Source organism: Ranitomeya imitator, chromosome 2, assembly GCF_032444005.1.
Source record: "Ranitomeya imitator isolate aRanImi1 chromosome 2, aRanImi1.pri, whole genome shotgun sequence".
NCBI lineage: Eukaryota > Metazoa > Chordata > Amphibia > Anura > Dendrobatidae > Ranitomeya > Ranitomeya imitator.
Genome location: NC_091283.1, coordinates 205,848,437 through 205,871,490, shown reverse-complemented (window position 1 = coordinate 205,871,490; position 23,054 = coordinate 205,848,437). Strand labels below are relative to the sequence as shown.

The following is a 23,054-nucleotide window of genomic DNA, read 5'->3' as shown; positions in this document are numbered from 1 at the left end:
ATAGAGCACACGGTGCAGAGCTGTGTATATATAGAGCACTCTGTGCAGAGCTGTGTGTATAGAGCACTCGGTGCAGAGCTGTGTATATATAGAGCACTCGGTGCAGAGCTGTGTATATATAGAGCACTCGGTGCAGAGCTGTATATATATAGAGCACTCAGTGCAGAGCTGTGTATATATAGAGCACTCGGTGCAGAGCTGTGTATATATAGAGCACTCGGTGCAGAGCTGTGTATATATAGAGCACACGGTGCAGAGCTGTGTATATATAGAGCACTCGGTGCAGAGCTGTGTATATATAGGGCACTCGGTGCAGAGCTGTATATATAGAGCAATCGGTGCAGAGCTGTGTATATATAGAGTACTCGGTGCAGAGCTGTGTATATAGAGCACACGGTGCAGAGCTGTGTATATATAGAGCACTCGGTGCAGAGCTGTGTATATATAGAGCACTCGGTACAGAGCTGTGTATACATAGAGCACTCGTGCAGAGCTGTGTATATAGAGCACTCGGTGCAGAGCTGTGTATATATAGAGCACTCTGTGCAGAGCTGTGTATATAGAGCACTCGGTACAGAGCTGTGTATATAGAGCACTCGGTGCAGAGCTGTGTATATATAGAGCACACGGTGAAGAGCTGTGTATATAGAGCCCTCGGTACAGAGCTGTGTATATAGAGCACATGATGCAGAGCTGTGTATATATAGAGCACACGGTGAAGAGCTGTGTATATATAGGGCACACAGTGCAGAGCTGTATGTATATAGAGCACACGGTGCAGAGCTGTGTATATATAGAGCACACGGTGCAGAGCTGTGTATATAGAGCACACGGTGCAGAACTGTGTATATATAGAGCACACGGTGCAGAGCTGTGTATATATAGAGCACACAGTGCAGAGCTGTATGTATATAGAGCACACGGTGCAGAGCTGTGTATATATAGAGCACACGGTGCAGAGCTGTGTATATAGAGCACACGGTGCAGAACTGTGTATATATAGAGCACTCGGTGCAGAGCTGTGTATATATAGAGCACTCGGTACAGAACTGTGTATACATAGAGCACTCGGTGCAGAGCTGTGTATATATAGAGCACTCTGTGCAGAGCTGTGTATATAGAGCACTCGGTACAGAGCTGTGTATATAGAGCACTCGGTGCAGAGCTGTGTATATATAGAGCACACGGTGAAGAGCTGTGTATATAGAGCACTCGGTACAGAGCTGTGTATATAGAGCACACGATGCAGAGCTGTGTATATATAGAGCACAAGGTGCAGAGCTGTATATATAGAGCACTCGGTGCAGAGCTGTGTATATATAGAGCACTCTGTGCAGAGCTGTGTATATAGAGCACTCGGTACAGAGCTGTGTATATAGAGCACTCGGTGCAGAGCTGTGTATATATAGAGCACACGGTGAAGAGCTGTGTATATAGAGCACTTGGTGCAGAGCTGTGTATATATAGAGCACACGGTGCAGAGCTGTGTATATAGAGCACATGGTGAAGAGCTGTGTATATAGAGCACACGGTGCAGAGCTGTGTATATATAGAGCACTCTGTGCAGAGCTGTGTATATAGAGCACTCGGTACAGAGCTGTGTATATAGAGCACTCGGTGCAGAGCTGTGTATATATAAAGCACACGGTGAAGAGCTGTGTATATATAGAGCACTCGGTACAGAGCTGTGTATATAGAGCACACGATGCAGAGCTGTGTATATGTGGAGCACTCGGTGCAGAGCTGTGTATATAGAGCACACGGTGCAGAGCTGTGTATACAGAGCACACGGTGCAGAACTGTGTATATATAGAGCACTCGGTGCAGAGCTGTGTATATATAGAGCACTCTGTGCAGAGCTGTGTATACAGAGCACACGGTGCAGAACTGTGTATATATAGAGCACTCGGTGCAGAGCTGTGTATATAGAGCACACAGTGCAGAGCTGTGTATATAGAGCACTCGGTGCAGAGCTGTGTATATAGAGCACACAGTGCAGAGCTGTGTATACAGAGCACACGGTGCAGAACTGTGTATATATAGAGCACTCGGTGCAGAGCTGTGTATATAGAGCACACGGTGCAGAACTGTGTATATTTAGAGCACTCGGTGCAGAGCTGTGTATATAGAGCACACGGTGCAGAACTGTGTATATATAGAGCACTCGGTGCAGAGCTGTGTATATAGAGCACACGGTGCAGAGCTGTGTATATAGAGCACACGGTGCAGAGCTGTGTATATATAGGGCACACGATGCAGAGCTGTGTATATAGAGCACACAGTGCAGAGCTGTGTATATAGAGCACACGGTGCAGAGCTGTGTATATATAGAGCACTCGGTGCAGAGCTGTGTATATATAGAGCACTCGGTGCAGAGCTGTGTATATATAGAGCACACAGTGCAGAGCTGTGTATATAGAGCACTCGGTGCAGAGCTGTGTATATATAGAGCACTCGGTGCAGAGCTGTGTATATAGAGCACACGGTGCAGAGCTATGTATATAGAGCACACGGTGCAGAGCTGTGTATATATAGAGCACTCGGTGCAGAGCTGTGTATATAGAGCACACAGTGCAGAGCTGTGTATATAGAGCACACGGTGCAGAGCTGTGTATATATAGAGCACTCGGTGCAGAGCTGTGTATATAGAGCACACAGTGCAGAGCTGTGTATATATAGCACACGGTGCAGAGCTGTGTATATAGAGCACACGATGCAGAGCTGTGTATATATAGAGCACAAGGTGCAGAGCTGTATATATAGAGCACTCGGTGCAGAGCTGTGTATATATAGAGCACTCTGTGCAGAGCTGTGTATATAGAGCACTCGGTACAGAGCTGTGTATATAGAGCACTCGGTGCAGAGCTGTGTATATATAGAGCACACGGTGAAGAGCTGTGTATATAGAGCACTTGGTGCAGAGCTGTGTATATATAGAGCACACGGTGCAGAGCTGTGTATATAGAGCACATGGTGAAGAGCTGTGTATATAGAGCACACGGTGCAGAGCTGTGTATATATAGAGCACTCTGTGCAGAGCTGTGTATATAGAGCACTCGGTACAGAGCTGTGTATATAGAGCACTCGGTGCAGAGCTGTGTATATATAGAGCACACGGTGAAGAGCTGTGTATATATAGAGCACTCGGTACAGAGCTGGGTATATAGAGCACACGATGCAGAGCTGTGTATATATGGAGCACTCGGTGCAGAGCTGTGTATATAGAGCACACGGTGCAGAGCTGTGTATACAGAGCACACGGTGCAGAACTGTGTACATATAGAGCACTCGGTGCAGAGCTGTGTATATATAGAGCACTCCGTGCAGAGCTGTGTATATAGAGCACACGGTGCAGAGCTGTGTATACAGAGCAAACGGTGCAGAGCTGTGTATATAGAGCACACAGTGCAGAGCTGTGTATACAGAGCACACGGTGCAGAACTGTGTATATATAGAGCACTCGGTGCAGAGCTGTGTATATAGAGCACACGGTGCAGAACTGTGTATATATAGAGCACTCGGTGCAGAGCTGTGTATATAGAGCACACGGTGCAGAACTGTGTATATATAGAGCACTCGGTGCAGAGCTGTGTATATAGAGCACACGGTGCAGAGCTGTGTATATAGAGCACACGGTGCAGAGCTGTGTATATATAGGGCACACGATGCAGAGCTGTGTATATAGAGCACACAGTGCAGAGCTGTGTATATAGAGCACACGGTGCAGAGCTGTGTATATATAGAGCACTCGGTGCAGAGCTGTGTATATATAGAGGACTCGGTGCAGAGCTGTGTATATATAGAGCACACAGTGCAGAGCTGTGTATATAGAGCACTCGGTGCAGAGCTGTGTATATATAGAGCACTCGGTGCAGAGCTGTGTATATAGAGCACACGGTGCAGAGCTATGTATATAGAGCACACGGTGCAGAGCTGTGTATATATAGAGCACTCGGTGCAGAGCTGTGTATATAGAGCACACAGTGCAGAGCTGTGTATATAGAGCACACGGTGCAGAGCTGTGTATATATAGAGCACTCGGTGCAGAGCTGTGTATATAGAGCACACAGTGCAGAGCTGTGTATATATAGCACACGGTGCAGAGCTGTGTATATAGAGCACACGATGCAGAGCTGTGTATATATAGAGCACAAGGTGCAGAGCTGTATATATAGAGCACTCGGTGCAGAGCTGTGTATATATAGAGCACTCTGTGCAGAGCTGTGTATATAGAGCACTCGGTACAGAGCAGTGTATATAGAGCACTCGGTGCAGAGCTGTGTATATATAGAGCACACGGTGAAGAGCTGTGTATATAGAGCACTTGGTGCAGAGCTGTGTATATATAGAGCACATGGTGCAGAGCTGTGTATATAGAGCACATGGTGAAGAGCTGTGTATATAGAGCACACGGTGCAGAGCTGTGTATATATAGAGCACTCTGTGCAGAGCTGTGTATATAGAGCACTCGGTACAGAGCTGTGTATATAGAGCACTCGGTGCAGAGCTGTGTATATATAGAGCACACGGTGAAGAGCTGTGTATATATAGAGCACTCGGTACAGAGCTGTGTATATAGAGCACACGATGCAGAGCTGTGTATATATGGAGCACTCGGTGCAGAGCTGTGTATATAGAGCACACGGTGCAGAGCTGTGTATACAGAGCACACGGTGCAGAACTGTGTACATATAGAGCACTCGGTGCAGAGCTGTGTATATATAGAGCACTCCGTGCAGAGCTGTGTATATAGAGCACACGGTGCAGAACTGTGTATACAGAGCACACGGTGCAGAACTGTGTATATATAGAGCACTCGGTGCAGAGCTGTGTATATAGAGCACACAGTGCAGAGCTGTGTATATAGAGCACTTGGTGCAGAGCTGTGTATATAGAGCACACAGTGCAGAGCTGTGTATACAGAGCACACGGTGCAGAACTGTGTATATATAGAGCACTCGGTGCAGAGCTGTGTATATAGAGCACACGGTGCAGAACTGTGTATATATAGAGCACTCGGTGCAGAGCTGTGTATATAGAGCACACGGTGCAGAAATGTGTATATATAGAGCACTCGGTGCAGAGCTGTGTATATAGAGCACACGGTGCAGAGCTGTGTATATAGAGCACACGGTGCAGAGCTGTGTATATATAGGGCACACGATGCAGAGCTGTGTATATAGAGCACACAGTGCAGAGCTGTGTATATAGAGCACACGGTGCAGAGCTGTGTATATATAGAGCACTCGGTGCAGAGCTGTGTATATATAGAGCACTCGGTGCAGAGCTGTGTATATATAGAGCACACAGTGCAGAGCTGTGTATATAGAGCACTCGGTGCAGAGCTGTGTATATATAGAGCACTCGGTGCAGAGCTGTGTATATAGAGCACACGGTGCAGAGCTATGTATATAGAGCACACGGTGCAGAGCTGTGTATATATAGAGCACTCGGTGCAGAGCTGTGTATATAGAGCACACAGTGCAGAGCTGTGTATATAGAGCACACGGTGCAGAGCTGTGTATATATAGAGCACTCGGTGCAGAGCTGTGTATATAGAGCACACAGTGCAGAGCTGTGTATGTATAGCACACGGTGCAGAGCTGTGTATATATAGAGCACTCGGTGCAGAGCTGTGTATATATAGAGCACACAGTGCAGAGCTGTGTATACAGAGCACACGGTGCAGAACTGTGTATATATAGAGCACTCGGTGCAGAGCTGTGTATATAGAGCACACGGTGCAGAGCTGTGTATACAGAGCACACGGTACAGAACTGTGTATATATAGAGCACTCGGTGCAGGTGGTATATAGAGCACGGTGCAGGTGGTATATAGAGCATGGTGCAGGTGGTAGAGGTACAGGTGGTATATAGAGGTGCATGTGGTATATATAGAGCACTCGGTGCAGGTGGTATATAGAGGTGCAGGTGGTATATGGAGGTACAGGTGGTATATAGAGGTGCAGGTGGTATATAGAGGTACAGGTGGTATATAGAGGTGCAGGTGGTATATAGAGGTACAGGTGGTATATAGAGGTGCAGGTGGTATATAGAGGTGCAGGTGGTATATAGAGGTGCAGGTGGTATATAGAGGTACAGGTGGTATATAGAGGTGCAGGTGGTATATAGAGGTACAGGTGGTATATAGAGGTGCAGGTGGTATATAGAGGTGCAGGTGGTATATAGAGGTGCAGGTGGTATATAGAGGTGCAGGTGGTATATAGAGGTACAGGTGGTATATAGAGTTGCAGGTGGTATATAGAGGTACAGGTGGTATATAGAGGTACAGGTGATATATAGAGGTGCAGGTGGTATATAGAGGTGCAGGTGGTATATAGAGGTACAGGTGATATATAGAGGTGCAGGTGGTATATAGAGGTGCAGGTGATATATAGAGGTACAGGTGGTATATAGAGGTGCAGGTGGTATATAGAGGTGCAGGTGGTATATAGAGGTGCAGGTGGTATATAGAGGTGCAGGTGGTATATAGAGGTACAGGTGGTATATAGAGGTACAGGTGGTATATAGAGGTGCAGGTGGTATATAGAGGTACAGGTGGTATATAGAGGTACAGGTGGTATATAGAGGTACAGGTGGTATATAGAGGTGCAGGTGGTATATAGAGGTGCAGGTGGTATATAGAGGTACAGGTGGTATATAGAGGTACAGGTGATATATAGAGGTGCAGGTGGTATATAGAGGTGCAGGTGGTATATAGAGGTGCAGGTGGTATATAGAGGTGCAGGTGGTATATAGAGGTACAGGTGATATATAGAGGTGCAGGTGGTATATAGAGGTGCAGGTGGTATATAGAGGTACAGGTGATATATAGAGGTACAGGTGGTATATAGAGGTGCAGGTGATATATAGAGGTACAGGTGGTATATAGAGTTGCAGGTGGTATATAGAGGTGCAGGTGGTATATAGAGGTACAGGTGATATATAGAGGTGCAGGTGATATATAGAGGTACAGGTGTTATATAGAGTTGCAGGTGGTATATAGAGGTACAGGTGATATATAGAGGTGCAGGTGGTATATAGAGGTGCAGGTGGTATATAGAGGTACAGGTGATATATAGAGGTGCAGGTGGTATATAGAGGTGCAGGTGGTATATAGAGGTGCAGGTGATATATAGAGGTACAGGTGGTATATAGAGGTGCAGGTGATATATAGAGGTACAGGTGGTATATAGAGTTGCAGGTGGTATATAGAGGTGCAGGTGGTATATAGAGGTACAGGTGATATATAGAGGTGCAGGTGGTATATAGAGGTGCAGGTGATATATAGAGGTACAGGTGGTATATAGAGGTACAGGTGATATATAGAGGTGCAGGTGGTATATAGAGGTGCAGGTGGTATATAGAGGTGCAGGTGGTATATAGAGGTGCAGGTGATATATAGAGTTGCAGGTGGTATATAGAGGTACAGGTGGTATATAGAGGTGCAGGTGGTATATAGAGGTGCAGGTGATATATAGAGGTGCAGGTGGTATATAGAGGTACAGGTGATATATAGAGGTGCATGTGGTATATAGAGGTACAGGTGTTATATAGAGTTGCAGGTGATATATAGAGGTACAGGTGATATATGGAGGTGCAGGTGGTATATAGAGGTGCAGGTGATATATAGAGGTACAGGTGATATATAGAGTTGCAGGTGGTATATAGAGGTGCATGTGGTATATAGAGGTACAGGTGGTATATAGAGGTGCAGGTGGTATATAGAGGTACAGGTGGTATATAGAGGTGCATGTGGTATATAGAGGTACAGGTGATATATAGAGGTACAGGTGATATATAGAGGTACAGGTGGTATATAGAGGTGCAGGTGGTATATAGAGGTGCAGGTGGTATATAGAGTTGCAGGTGGTATATAGAGGTACAGGTGATATATAGAGGTGCATGTGGTATATAGAGGTACAGGTGATATATAGAGGTACAGGTGATATATAGAGGTACAGGTGGTATATAGAGGTGCAGGTGGTATATAGAGGTACAGGTGGTATATAGAGGTGCAGGTGGTATATAGAGGTACAGGTGGTATATAGAGTTGCAGGTGGTATATAGAGGTACAGGTGATATATAGAGGTGCATGTGGTGCTGTATTTCCCGCTGACACCGCGGACTCTTCTCCGTCCTCCTGAGGACATTATACTGCTATCTATCTATGCTATAATCCAGATACCACATCTCCTCCTGAGGCTGCAGGCTCCTGACTCCTCCCACACATGTGACCGAGCACGTGCTCATGACATCATCAAAGGTCCTTCAGTCCGCTAGGTCCTGGCGTGTACGGTGCTTGTACGTCACGTCGGGCGCTCCTTGTTGGTGAGTGCTGGGTGCGGGTGAGGCGCTCCCCGGGGGGCTCCGGTACTGCGGGCGCTCGGGGTCCCGGCGGCGGCGGCAGTCTGCCAGTCACTTAGGGAATGCTCACAGGAGACCGAGGAGGGGGCAGCCTCCATTATAGTGGGGGGCGCAGCCATGTCTGCTGCTGAGGACCCCGGCTGCGACCCCCAGGACAGGAGTCCCGACCTGTCTGTCCGGATTGACCCTCTCAGGACCGCAGGGGTTAATCTCCATATGTTTGAGGGTCTGTGACGTCATCCGGGAGACATGCGGCTTTTATGGAGGGAGGAATATGAGATGCGTTACTGACTTGCGTTTTTTTTACAATGGTACTTTTTATAAATAACATAAATAAGAGAAAAAATAAATTAAAACATATTCTCGGAAACCAATGTGGGGACGGGGGAGATGATCCAGTTTTCTCTTCATCTGTACAAGGACTCGGTACCTGAAGCTCTGCACAGCCTGCGAGGCGTATTGGGGACAGTTACTTCCTGGATTTAAGGGGTGTCTCAAGTTTTGAAGTTGGCCCCATATATAAAAGTATAGGGGATAACTCCCTGAATTCTGCGGGGTCTGTCTGCCTTGACCCCCACTGATCTGGAATACCCCATGTGAATGTATGGGGGGCTCAGTGCTCAGCTGCTGTTCACCACTCCCATAAGAATGAATGGAGCCCCATTGACTCTAGATCCATGGGGGTCCCAGCGAGCAGGACTTTATCCCATGGACGGGGCAGAGTTTGCAAATTTGAGAATATCACTCAATATGTACGTGGGGCCGCCGACGCCGCTCCCTGTGATCTCTGGAGTAATCTATAGTGTACGTGGGGCCGCTGACGCTGCTCCCTGTGATCTCTGGAGTAATCTATAGTGTGTACGTGGGGCCGCCGACGCCGCTCCCTGTGATCTCTGGAGTAATCTATAATGTGTACGTGGGGCCGCCGACGCCGCTCCCTGTGATCTCTGGAGTAATCTATAGTGTACGTGGGGCCGCTGACGCTGCTCCCTGTGATCTCTGGAGTAATCTATAGTGTACGTGGGGCCGCTGACGCCGCTCCCTGTAATCTATAGTGTACGTGGGGCCGCTGACGCCGCTCCCTGTGATCTCTGGAGTAATCTATAGTGTACGTGGGGCCGCTGACGCCGCTCCCTGTGATCTCTGGAGTAATCTATAGTGTACGTGGGGCCGCTGACGCCGCTCCCTGTGATCTCTGGAGTAATCTATAATGTGTACGTGGGGCCGCCGACGCTGCTCCCTGTGATCTCTGGAGTAATCTATAGTGTGTACGTGGGGCCGCTGACGCTGCTCCCTGTGATCTCTGGAGTAATCTATAGTGTGTACGTGGGGCCGCTGACGCTGCTCCCTGTGATCTCTGGAGTAATCTATAATGTGTACGTGGGGCCGCCGACGCCGCTCCCTGTGATCTCTGGAGTAATCTATAGTGTGTACGTGGGGCCGCTGACGCCGCTCCCTGTGATCTCTGGAGTAATCTATAGTATGTACGTGGGGCCGCTGACGCTGCTCCCTGTGATCTCTGGAGTAATCTATAATGTGTACGTGGGGCCGCTGACGCTGCTCCCTGTGATCTCTGGAGTAATCTATAGTGTACGTAGGGCCGCTGACGCCGCTCCCTGTGATCTCTGGAGTAATCTATAGTATGTACGTGGGGCCGCTGACGCTGCTCCCTGTGATCTCTGGAGTAATCTATAATGTGTACGTGGGGCCGCCGACGCCGCTCCCTGTGATCTCTGGAGTAATCTATAATGTGTACGTGGGGCCGCTGACGCCGCTCCCTGTGATCTCTGGAGTAATCTATAGTGTGTACGTGGGGCCGCCGACGCCGCTCCCTGTGATCTCTGGAGTAATCTATAGTGTACGTGGGGCCGCTGACGCCGCTCCCTGTGATCTCTGGAATAATCTATAGTGTGTACGTGGGGCCGCCGACGCCGCTCCCTGTGATCTCTGGAGTAATCTATAGTGTGTACGTGGGGCCGCTGACGCCGCTCCCTGTGATCTCTGGAGTAATCTATAGTGTGTACGTGGGGCCGCTGACGCCGCTCCCTGTGATCTCTGGAGTAATCTATAGTGTGTTCGTGGGGCCGCTGACGCTGCTCCCTGTGATCTCTGGAGTAATCTATAGTGTGTACGTGGGGCCGCTGACGCTGCTCCCTGTGATCTCTGGAGTAATCTATAGTGTGTACGTGGGGCCGCCGACGCCGCTCCCTGTGATCTCTGGAGTAATCTATAGTGTGTACGTGGGGCCGCTGACGCCGCTCCCTGTGATCTCTGGAGTAATCTATAGTGTGTACGTGGGGCCGCCGACGCCGCTCCCTGTGATCTCTGGAGTAATCTATAGTGTGTACGTGGGGCCGCCGACGCCGCTCCCTGTGATCTCTGGAGTAATCTATAGTGTGTACGTGGGGCCGCCGACGCCGCTCCCTGTGATCTCTGGAGTAATCTATAGTGTGTACGTGGGGCCGCTGACGCTGCTCCCTGTGATCTCTGGAGTAATCTATAGTGTGTACGTGGGGCCGCTGACGCCGCTCCCTGTGATCTCTGGAGTAATCTATACTGTACGTGGGGCTGCTGACGCCGCTCCCTGTGATCTCTGGAGTAATCTATAGTATGTACGTGGGGCCGCCGACGCCGCTCCCTGTGATCTCTGGAGTAATCTATAGTGTGTACGTGGGGCCGCCGACGCCGCTCTCTGTGATCTCTGGAGTAATCTATAGTGTACGTGGGGCCGCTGACGCCGCTCCCTGTGATCTCTGGAGTAATCTATAGTGTACGTGGGGCCGCTGACGCCGCTCCCTGTGATCTCTGGAGTAATCTATAGTGTGTACGTGGGGCCGCTGACGCCGCTCCCTGTGATCTCTGGAGTAATCTATAGTGTGTACGTGGGGCCGCTGACGCCGCTCCCTGTGATCTCTGGAGTAATCTATAGTGTGTTCGTGGGGCCGCTGACGCTGCTCCCTGTGATCTCTGGAGTAATCTATAGTGTGTACGTGGGGCCGCTGACGCCGCTCCCTGTGATCTCTGGAGTAATCTATAGTGTGTACGTGGGGCCGCTGACGCTGCTCCCTGTGATCTCTGGAGTAATCTATAGTGTACGTGGGACCGCTGACGCCGCTCCCTGTGATCTCTGGAGTAATCTATAGTATGTACGTGGGGCCGCTGACGCTGCTCCCTGTGATCTCTGGAGTAATCTATAGTATGTACGTGGGGCCGCCGACGCCGCTCCCTGTGATCTCTGGAGTAATCTATAGTGTGTACGTGGGGCCGCCGACGCCGCTCCCTGTGATCTCTGGAGTAATCTATAATGTGTACGTGGGGCCGCTGACGCTGCTCCCTGTGATCTCTGGAGTAATCTATAGTGTACGTGGGGCCGCTCCCTGTGATCTCTGGAGTAATCTATAATGTGTACGTGGGGCCGCTGACGCTGCTCCCTGTGATCTCTGGAGTAATCTATAATGTGTACGTGGGGCCGCTGACGCTGCTCCCTGTGATCTCTGGAGTAATCTATAGTGTACGTGGGGCCGCTCCCTGTGATCTCTGGAGTAATCTATAGTGTGTACGTGGGGCCGCTGACGCTGCTCCCTGTGATCTCTGGAGTAATCTATAATGTGTACGTGGGGCCGCCGACGCCGCTCCCTGTGATCTCTGGAGTAATCTATAGTGTGTACGTGGGGCCGCTGACGCCGCTCCCTGTGATCTCTGGAGTAATCTATAGTGTGTACGTGGGGCCGCTGACGCCGCTCTCTGTGATCTCTGGAGTAATCTATAATGTGTACGTGGGGCCGCTGACGCCGCTCCCTGTGATCTCTGGAGTAATCTATAGTGTGTACGTGGGGCCGCTGACGCCGCTCCCTGTGATCTCTGGAGTAATCTATAATGTGTACGTGGGGCCGCTGACGCCGCTCCCTGTGATCTCTGGAGTAATCTATAGTGTGTACGTGGGGCCGCTGACGCTGCTCCCTGTGATCTCTGGAGTAATCTATAGTGTGTACGTGGGGCCGCTGACGCTGCTCCCTGTGATCTCTGGAGTAATCTATAATGTGTACGTGGGGCCGCTGACGCTGCTCCCTGTGATCTCTGGAGTAATCTATAGTGTACGTAGGGCCGCTGACGCCGCTCCCTGTGATCTCTGGAGTAATCTATAGTATGTACGTGGGGCCGCTGACGCTGCTCCCTGTGATCTCTGGAGTAATCTATAATGTGTACGTGGGGCCGCCGACGCCGCTCCCTGTGATCTCTGGAGTAATCTATAGTGTGTACGTGGGGCCGCCGACGCCGCTCCCTGTGATCTCTGGAGTAATCTATAGTGTACGTGGGGCCGCTGACGCCGCTCCCTGTGATCTCTGGAATAATCTATAGTGTGTACGTGGGGCCGCTGACGCCGCTCCCTGTGATCTCTGGAGTAATCTATAGTATGTACGTGGGGCCGCTGACGCTGCTCCTTGTGATCTCTGGAGTAATCTATAATGTGTACGTGGGGCCGCCGACGCCGCTCCCTGTGATCTCTGGAGTAATCTATAGTATGTACGTGGGGCCGCTGACGCTGCTCCCTGTGATCTCTGGAGTAATCTATAGTGTGTACGTGGGGCCGCTGACGCTGCTCCCTGTGATCTCTGGAGTAATCTATAGTGTGTACGTGGGGCCGCTGACGCTGCTCCCTGTGATCTCTGGAGTAATCTATAGTGTGTTCGTGGGGCCGCTGACGCTGCTCCCTGTGATCTCTGGAGTAATCTATAGTGTGTACGTGGGGCCGCTGACGCCGCTCCCTGTGATCTCTGGAGTAATCTATAGTGTGTTCGTGGGGCCGCCGACGCTGCTCCCTGTGATCTCTGGAGTAATCTATAGTGTGTACGTGGGGCCGCCGACGCCGCTCCCTGTGATCTCTGGAGTAATCTATAGTGTGTACGTGGGGCCGCCGACGCCGCTCCCTGTGATCTCTGGAGTAATCTATAGTGTGTACGTGGGGCCGCCGACGCCGCTCCCTGTGATCTCTGGAGTAATCTATAGTGTGTACGTGGGGCCGCCGACGCCGCTCCCTGTGATCTCTGGAGTAATCTATAGTGTGTACGTGGGGCCGCTGACGCCGCTCCCTGTGATCTCTGGAGTAATCTATAGTGTGTACGTGGGGCCGCTGACGCCGCTCCCTGTGATCTCTGGAGTAATCTATACTGTACGTGGGGCCGCTGACGCCGCTCCCTGTGATCTCTGGAGTAATCTATAGTGTACGTGGGGCCGCCGACGCCGCTCCCTGTGATCTCTGGAGTAATCTATAGTATGTACGTGGGGCCGCCGACGCCGCTCCCTGTGATCTCTGGAGTAATCTATAGTATGTACGTGGGGCCGCCGACGCCGCTCCCTGTGATCTCTGGAGTAATCTATAGTGTGTACGTGGGGCCGCCGACGCCGCTCCCTGTGATCTCTGGAGTAATCTATAGTGTGTACGTGGGGCCGCCGACGCCGCTCCCTGTGATCTCTGGAGTAATCTATAGTGTGTACGTGGGGCCGCCGACGCCGCTCTCTGTGATCTCTGGAGTAATCTATAGTGTACGTGGGGCCGCTGACGCCGCTCCCTGTGATCTCTGGAGTAATCTATAGTATGTACGTGGGGCCGCTGACGCCGCTCCCTGTGATCTCTGGAGTAATCTATAGTGTGTACGTGGGGCCGCTGACGCCGCTCCCTGTGATCTCTGGAGTAATCTATAGTGTGTACGTGGGGCCGCTGACGCCGCTCCCTGTGATCTCTGGAGTAATCTATAGTGTGTTCGTGGGGCCGCTGACGCCGCTCCCTGTGATCTCTGGAGTAATCTATAGTGTGTACGTGGGGCCGCTGACGCCGCTCCCTGTGATCTCTGGAGTAATCTATAGTGTGTACGTGGGGCCGCTGACGCCGCTCCCTGTGATCTCTGGAGTAATCTATAGTGTGTACGTGGGGCCGCTGACGCCGCTCCCTGTGATCTCTGGAGTAATCTATAGTGTACGTGGGACCGCTGACGCCGCTCCCTGTGATCTCTGGAGTAATCTATAGTATGTACGTGGGGCCGCTGACGCTGCTCCCTGTGATCTCTGGAGTAATCTATAGTGTGTACGTGGGGCCGCCGACGCCGCTCCCTGTGATCTCTGGAGTAATCTATAGTGTGTACGTGGGGCCGCCGACGCCGCTCCCTGTGATCTCTGGAGTAATCTATAATGTGTACGTGGGGCCGCTGACGCTGCTCCCTGTGATCTCTGGAGTAATCTATAGTGTACGTGGGGCCGCTCCCTGTGATCTCTGGAGTAATCTATAATGTGTACGTGGGGCCGCTGACGCCGCTCCCTGTGATCTCTGGAGTAATCTATAGTGTACGTGGGGCCGCCGACGCCGTTCCCTGTGATCTCTGGAGTAATCTATAATGTGTACGTGGGGCCGCTGACGCTGCTCCCTGTGATCTCTGGAGTAATCTATAATGTGTACGTGGGGCCGCTGACGCTGCTCCCTGTGATCTCTGGAGTAATCTATAGTGTGTACGTGGGGCCGCTGACGCCGCTCTCTGTGATCTCTGGAGTAATCTATAGTGTACGTGGGGCCGCCGACGCCGCTCTCTGTGATCTCTGGAGTAATCTATAGTGTACGTGGGGCCGCCGACGCCGCTCCCTGTGATCTCTGGAGTAATCTATAGTGTGTACGTGGGGCCGCTGACGCCGCTCCCTGTGATCTCTGGAGTAATCTATAGTGTGTACGTGGGGCCGCTGACGCCGCTCCCTGTGATCTCTGGAGTAATCTATAGTGTGTACGTGGGGCCGCTGACGCCGCTCTCTGTGATCTCTGGAGTAATCTATAGTGTACGTGGGGCCGCCGACGCCGCTCCCTGTGATCTCTGGAGTAATCTATAATGTGTACGTGGGGCCGCTGACGCTGCTCCCTGTGATCTCTGGAGTAATCTATAGTGTGTACGTGGGGCCGCCGATGCCGCTCCCTGTGATCTCTGGAGTAATCTATAATGTGTACGTGGGGCCGCTGACGCCGCTCTCTGTGATCTCTGGAGTAATCTATAATGTGTACGTGGGGCCGCTGACGCCGCTCCCTGTGATCTCTGGAGTAATGTATAATGTGTACGTGGGGCCGCTGACGCTGCTCCCTGTGATCTCTGGAGTAATCTATAGTGTGTACGTGGGGCCGCCGATGCCGCTCCCTGTGATCTCTGGAGTAATCTATAATGTGTACGTGGGGCCGCCGACGCCGCTCCCTGTGATCTCTGGAGTAATCTATAGTGTGTACGTGGGGCCGCTGACGCCGCTCTCTGTGATCTCTGGAGTAATCTATAGTGTGTACGTGGGGCCGCTGACGCCGCTCTCTGTGATCTCTGGAGTAATCTATAGTGTGTACGTGGGGCCGCTGACGCCGCTCTCTGTGATCTCTGGAGTAATCTATAGTGTGTACGTGGGGCCGCCGACGCCGCTCTCTGTGATCTCTGGAGTAATCTATAGTGTGTACGTGGGGCCGCTGACGCCGCTCTCTGTGATCTCTGGAGTAATCTATAGTGTACGTGGGGCCGCTGACGCCGCTCTCTGTGATCTCTGGAGTAATCTATAGTGTGTACGTGGGGCCGCTGACGCCGCTCTCTGTGATCTCTGGAGTAATCTATAGTGTACGTGGGGCCGCTGACGCCGCTCCCTGTGATCTCTGGAGTAATCTATAGTGTGTACGTGGGGCCGCTGACGCTGCTCCCTGTGATCTCTGGAGTAATCTATAGTGTGTACGTGGGGCCGCTGACGCTGCTCCCTGTGATCTCTGGAGTAATCTATAGTGTGTACGTGGGGCCGCTGACGCTGCTCCCTGTGATCTCTGGAGTAATCTATAGTGTGTACGTGGGGCCGCTGACGCTGCTCCCTGTGATCTCTGGAGTAATCTATAGTGTGTACGTGGGGCCGCTGACGCCGCTCCCTGTGATCTCTGGAGTAATCTATAGTGTGTACGTGGGGCCGCTGACGCCGCTCCCTGTGATCTCTGGAGTAATCTATAGTGTGTACGTGGGGCCGCTGACGCCGCTCCCTGTGATCTCTGGAGTAATCTATAGTGTGTACGTGGGGCCGCTGACGCCGCTCCCTGTGATCTCTGGAGTAATCTATAATGTGTACGTGGGGCCGCTGACGCCGCTCCCTGTGATCTCTGGAGTAATCTATAATGTGTACGTGGGGCCGCTGGGGCCGCTCCCTGTGATCTCTGGAGTAATCTATAATGTGTACGTGGGGCCGCTGACGCCGCTCCCTGTGATCTCTGGAGTAATCTATAATGTGTACGTGGGGCCGCTGACGGTGCTCCCGGTGATCTCTGGAGAAATCTATAGTATGTACGTGGAGCCGCTGACGCTGCTGCCTGTTGGCGTTTTTTCTGCTCCTTACAGGAAAGGGGATGGGGAAAAGTCACATGATTTTGCGATTTCAAAAATATGCAAATTTTTTTTTAATGTCAGAAAACTGGCACAGGGTGCTTCATAATTTGGGGCCGCCATTTTTAACCCATCTGTATTCTGCATTGCAATTCTGGAGGGTAGGGGGTAAAGAGACGGCACCATCCCTCTCACTAACAACATGTACCCAAGGGGTAAGGGGGCCACGGTCGCCATAATTGTGCATTATGAGGAGCTATTGAACTGAAGGGCCCATACATTGTTCTTGCACAGGGTCCCGTCTGTGTACCATGGTTTTTACATGTAAGAGCGTGCATGGGCTGCTCCTGTGCCCTCCGCTGGGCAGAACTATGTCTATTTGTACCATTACATTAGTAAAATGATTGCCTACGTTTTTTCCATATTTGATGGATCTGCTCCCAATTCCAGTCCTGGATGCGGCGGTAATGCTGCCATATCTCGTAACGTGCATTTATGCTAAATGTCTGTTTTTCTCTGTTTCTCAGATGTCCCGCTCTGAGGATGATGTGTAGAATTGCTGCATAGGTTTCACAAGCAGAAGTGTAAGGATGTGTGACCGATCCGGACTGCTCCACTTCCAGCTGGACAACCATGGGGACTCCATGTTGGGGAGGATGAACGCGCTGAGAGAGCAGAACAAGTTCTGTGACGTCACTGTGTACATCGATGATGTGGAGGTGCCGGGGCACAAGGTGGTGTTGGCAGCCGGTTCTCCTTATTTACGGGACCAGTTTCACTTAAGTGATGCCCAAGAAGTGCACATCTCGATCCTCCAGAACTCCGAGGCCGGGAAGCATCTTCTTCTGTCCTGTTACACCGGGGTCCTGGAATTTCCGGAGATGGAGCTGGTTAACTACCTAACAGCAGCCAGCTTTCTGCAGATGAGCCACGTCGTGGAACGATGCACTCAGGCCTTGTGGAAGTTTATTAAACCCAGGGAAGCTGCGGAGCCAAAGAATGAAGAGGAGGAAACCACAGAAGCCCTGGAGGTCGCAGAGCCGGATGAGGAGGTGGAGGATACTCTCCAACCGGATTCCCCAGCGACCACCAACTCTGACGACAGCTCGCACAACGACGACATCCAGATCGTCAAGGTGGAGTCTATCGGTGACATGTCCAGCAACAAAGCCAAAGTCAGCCAAAGCCAGTTCATGTCTTCTGAACAGACGTTGGAGCCGCAGCACTCTCTCATAAACTCCACTGTAGAAAACCGAGCCGGGGAGACGGACAACAATCTGGCACACAACTACACAGTGTCCGACAACAGCAGTGACAACATGGGACCAGCGCCTAAAGAACTTTATGGTCCCAGCAATAGGATTTTGGACAAGACCCTGCAGTGGCATCACCAGTGTCCTAAATGTACCCGAGTGTTCCGCCATTTGGAAAACTACGCCAACCACTTAAAAATGCACAAGCTCTTTATGTGTTTACTCTGCGGGAAAACCTTTACGCAGAAGGGCAACTTGCACAGGCACATGCGGGTCCATGCGGGCATCAAGCCTTTCCAGTGTAAGATATGTGGCAAAACGTTCTCTCAGAAGTGCTCTTTGCAGGACCACCTCAACCTGCACAGCGGAGACAAGCCGCACAAATGCAACTACTGCGATATGGTGTTTGCCCATAAGCCCGTGCTGCGGAAGCACCTAAAGCAGCTGCACGGCAAAAACAGCTTTGACAATGCCCACGAGAGGAACAGCCAGGACGTGAGTCTGGACTTCGACTCTTTTGCCGGTGCCCATGCCCAACTAAACGACGTCTGCGCAGTGGTTGACCCCTCTGGAATAGGGGTGGGCTTGGATTCAGTATAGATGGACATGGGTCGTGTGTGTGGTGCACACATTTTAGCAAACCGTTGTGACCCCGAGAGACGTTTTATAATGAGAATGCATTGGCATTTTATAAAGCGAAAACTGAGTGACTTAATAGTAACTTCTAGGCAGCTATACTTTTTAATATTTTATGGTATTTTGCAGTCCTACATCATCTGTTAGTCGGCATCTTGGTATTCTGATCCGTGTAGTGTAGATTTTCTACTAGCCCCGGTCATAGCTGGTGTCTGCGTACTCCTGTCACTGAACAGGTACTATGCCCACTGTTGAAGGGGGTGTGGGGGATACTAATAACGAAAAATGGCCAAGGGCGCTTCCATTCGTGATAGTCATATACAGTGGAGGAAATAAGTATTGGATCCCTTGCTGATTTTGTAAGTTTGCCCACTGAGATGAACAGTCTATAATTTTAAGGGTAGGTTAATTTTAACATTGAGAGATAGAATATTTCCCGAACGGGAAACCACTGGGTAAATCTGACAGGGAGAAGGACTTGGGGATCCTAGTTAATGATAAACTTACCTGGAGCAGCCAGTGCCAGGCAGCAGCTGCCAAGGCAAACAGGATCATGGGGTGCATTAAAAGAGGTCTGGATACACATGATGAGAGCATTATACTGCCTCTGTACAAATCCCTAGTTAGACCTCACATGGAGTACTGTGTCCAGTTTTGGGCACCGGTGCTCAGGAAGGATATTATGGAACTAGAGAGAGTACAAAGGAGGGCAACAAAATTAATAAAGGGGATGGGAGAACTACAATACCCAGATAGATTAGCGAAATTAGGATTATTTAGTCTAGAAAAAAGACGACTGAGGGGCGATCTAATAACCATGTATAAGTATATAAGGGGACAATACAAATATCTCGCTGAGGATCTGTTTATACCAAGGAAGGTGACGGGCACAAGGGGGCATTCTTTGCGTCTGGAGGAGAGAAGGTTTTTTCACCAACATAGAAGAGCATTCTTTACTGTTAGGGCAGTGAGAATCTGGAATTGCTTGCCTGAGGAGGTGGTGATGGCGAACTCAGTCGAGGGGTTCAAGAGAGGCCTGGATGTCTTCCTGGAGCAGAACAATATTGTATCATACAATTATTAGGTTCTGTAGAAGGACGTAGATCTGGGTATTTATTATGATGGAATATAGGCTGAACTGGATGGACAAATGTCTTTTTTCGGCCTTACTAACTATGTTACTATGTTACTATGTTAATATCAAAAATAATATCCAGAGAATCACATTGTATAAATTTATTTGCATTTTGCAGTGAGAAATAAGTATTTGATCCCCTACCAGCCATTAAGAGTTCTGGCTCCTACAGACCAGTTAGAGGCTCTTTATCAACTCGTCACCTGCATTAGACAGCTGTCTTACATAGTCACCTTTATAAAGGACTCCTGTCCACAGACTCAATCAGTCAGACTCTAACCTCTACAACATGGGCAAGACCAAAGAGCTTTATAAGGATGTCAGGGACAAGATCATAGACCTGCAGAAAGCTGGAATGGGCTACAAAACCATAAGTAAGATTCTGGGTTAGAAGGAGACAACTTTTGGGGCAATAGTAAGAAAATGGAGGAAATACAAAATGACTGTCAATCGACTTCGATCTGGGGCACCATGCAAAATTTCACCTCATGTGGTATTCTTGATCGTGAGGAAGGTGATAGATCAGCTTAAAACTACATGGGGGGAACTTGTTAATAATCTCAAGGCGGCTGTTACCACAGTCACCAAGAAAACCATTGGTCACATTACGCCATAAAGGTTTAAAATCCTGCAGTGCCCACAAGGTCCCCCTGCTCTAGAAGGCTCATGTGCAGGACGTCTGAAGTTTGCCAATGAACACCTGGATGATTCTGTGAGTGATTGGGAGAAGGTGCTGTGGTCAGATGAGACAGAAATTGAGCTCTTCGGCATTAACTCAACTCGCCGTGTTTGGAGGAAGAGAAATGCTGAATATGACCCAAAGAACACCATCCCCACTGGCAAGCATGGAGGTGGAAACATTATGTTTTGGGCGTGTTTCTCTGCTAAGGGCACAGGACTACTTCACAGCATCAATGGGAGAATGGATGGAGCCATGTACCGTAAAATCCTGAGTGACAACCTCCTTCCCACCGCCAGGACATTAAAAATGGGTCGTGGCTCGGTCTTCCAGCAAGACAATGACCCAAAACAAACAGCCAAGGCAACAAAGGAGTGGGTAAAAAAGAAGCACGTTAAAGGGACTCTGTCACCTGAATTTGGAGGGAACAATCTTCAGCCATAGGGGTGGGGTTTTCGGGTGTTTGATTCACCCTTTCCTTACCCGCTGGCTGCAATATTGGATTGAAGTTCATTCTCTGTCCTCCGTAGTACATGGTGGACAGAGAATGAATTTCAATCCAATATTGCAGCCAGCGGGTAAGGAAAGGGTGAATCAAACACCCGAAAACCCCGCCCCTATGGCTGAAGATTGTTCCCTCCAAATTCAGGTGAAGAGTCCCTTTAAGGCCATGGAGTGGCCTAGCCAGTCTCCAGACCTTAGTCCCATAGAAAATTTATTGGGGGAGTTGAAGCTCTGAGTTGCCAAGCGGCAGCCTCAAAATCTTAATGATATAGAGATGATCTGCAGAGAGGAGTGGATCAAAATTCCTCCTGACATGTGCGCAAACCTCATCATCAACTACAAAAAATGTCTGACTGCTGTGCTTCCCAACAAGGGTTTTACCACCAAGTATTAAGTCTTGTTTGCCAGAGGGATCAAATACTTATTTCTCACTGCAAAATGCAAATAAACTTATATAATTTATAGAATGTGATTTTCTGGATTTTATTTTTGATATTCTATCTCTCAATGTTAAAGTTATCCTACCCTTAAAATTATAGACTGTTCATGTCTTTGTCAGTGAGCAAACTTACAAAATCAGCAAGGGATCAAATACTTATTTCCCCCACTGTAGATGGTGTGAAAAATGACCCGGTGCATGGAAGCATAGTGGTGTGCCGATCGCCTCCTGGGGCCGAGGACTAAGGTAGTAGATAGGAAAATAGGAAGTCCAGTGGACCTGTCTGATTAAAACCACTTTTAGTGCTGGCGTGTTAAATCCGGGATAAACCAGTTATAAATTACAAAAACAATAAAAATAAAATATTTCCCATAGTTAAAGTATGTCACTAATTGGACTACTAAACCTAGTGATCTCGGGCTGGTTGACGGCTTATTTTTTGCGCCCTGAGCTGACGTTTTTATTGATACCATTCTGGGGTAGATATGTTTTTGATTACCTCTTATTGCAGTGGCCGAAAAAACGTAATTCTGTTTTCCCACCCCCCTTTTTTTTTTTTTCCCCCCTCATTATGCTGTCTACCAATCAGGATAATTTATTTTATATTTTGGTTGGACCTTTTATGATTTTTTTTTTTTTTTTTTAGGGCGAAAAGGGTGGCGATTTGACTAAAAAAAATATATTTTTTTTTCTTTTTGTTCATATTTAATTTTTTTTTTTTTTTTACTCTGTTAGACCCCTTAGGACTAGAAGCTGTGACCATCCGGTTGCTTGTGCTAATATATACGCAGCAATATAAAATCACGATCTCCTCTGAACGCAGGTTACTGGCCATCTTTCACAGTAGTACCGCCATGAGGGGCACAGGTATCTTCAGCAGACCCCTGGCTCCCAAGGTCACGTAGAAAGACGTGTCACCCTGCTGGCATTTAACAGGTTAACAGCCACGGGCAGAGCTCCGGTTCATGTGCGGCTGGTGGAGGCAGATGATGACTGAATATCACAGCCATCATCAGCTGGAAAAGATGCGGGCTCGTCTTGGCGATCCCGCATCGGTCAGCGAGTCGGCATATGATGTACCAGTACGTCGTATGACACGAACGGGTTAACACACCAGCAATAACTGTTTGCTTGGGGAAATATAGTGAGAAGTCTTTTTTTTTATTTTATTAAATTCAGCAACTGAATGTAATGTGGCTGCAAAATAGGAAAAGTCAGTCTGTAAAATGAGCAGAAATTTAGTTGCTGAGGAGCTGTGGCCATCCCTTGCACTTTAAGTCTGTTTTTTTTTTTTTATTTAATCCCCATGTTTGGGCTGATCCTTTTATTCCTGCAAGAAATGTTAATGAAGAATTTGACAACTGGGTGTCACCATTCTCACATCAAAAGGGGCGTGTCTACAGTTTGGCATTGTCCGCGCTGATTGGACACCAACAACTGGTAACGCCCAGTTGTCAATTTATTTTTCTATGAGGTGTAACAGAGGAACAATAGTAGTGTGCCGACTTGTAGGATTAGCTGCTCCAGAATGGTTATTTCATGAGGAACACAAGTCTTTACTAGGATCCGATGGGAAAGGTGACGGGTCCTTTCTATAGAAGTGACAAAACTAATCAATGGAATATTTAAAAAATGTCCAGATCCGCAGATCTCCAGGCTTCCCCTTGTCACGTCG

The 23,054-nt window shown here is 49.5% G+C and overlaps 1 protein-coding gene across 1 annotated transcript; it reads left to right on the top strand.

The window, feature by feature from the left end:
* The first annotated feature begins 8,266 nt into the window (after positions 1-8,266).
* On the top strand, positions 8,267-19,319 carry ZBTB26 (zinc finger and BTB domain containing 26). Its single transcript, XM_069748524.1, has 2 exons — positions 8,267-8,331; positions 17,261-19,319. Exon 2 carries the CDS (start codon positions 17,324-17,326, stop codon positions 18,584-18,586), a length of 1,263 nt encoding a protein of 420 aa, XP_069604625.1. The 5' UTR covers positions 8,267-8,331; positions 17,261-17,323; the 3' UTR covers positions 18,587-19,319.
* The last annotated feature ends 3,735 nt before the right edge of the window (positions 19,320-23,054 follow it).

What these genes read in the sequence shown, in the direction of transcription:
- ZBTB26 (XM_069748524.1), top strand. Translation starts at nt 17,324, where the DNA reads ATGTGTGACCGATCCGGACTGCTCCACTTCCAGCTGGACAACCATGGG.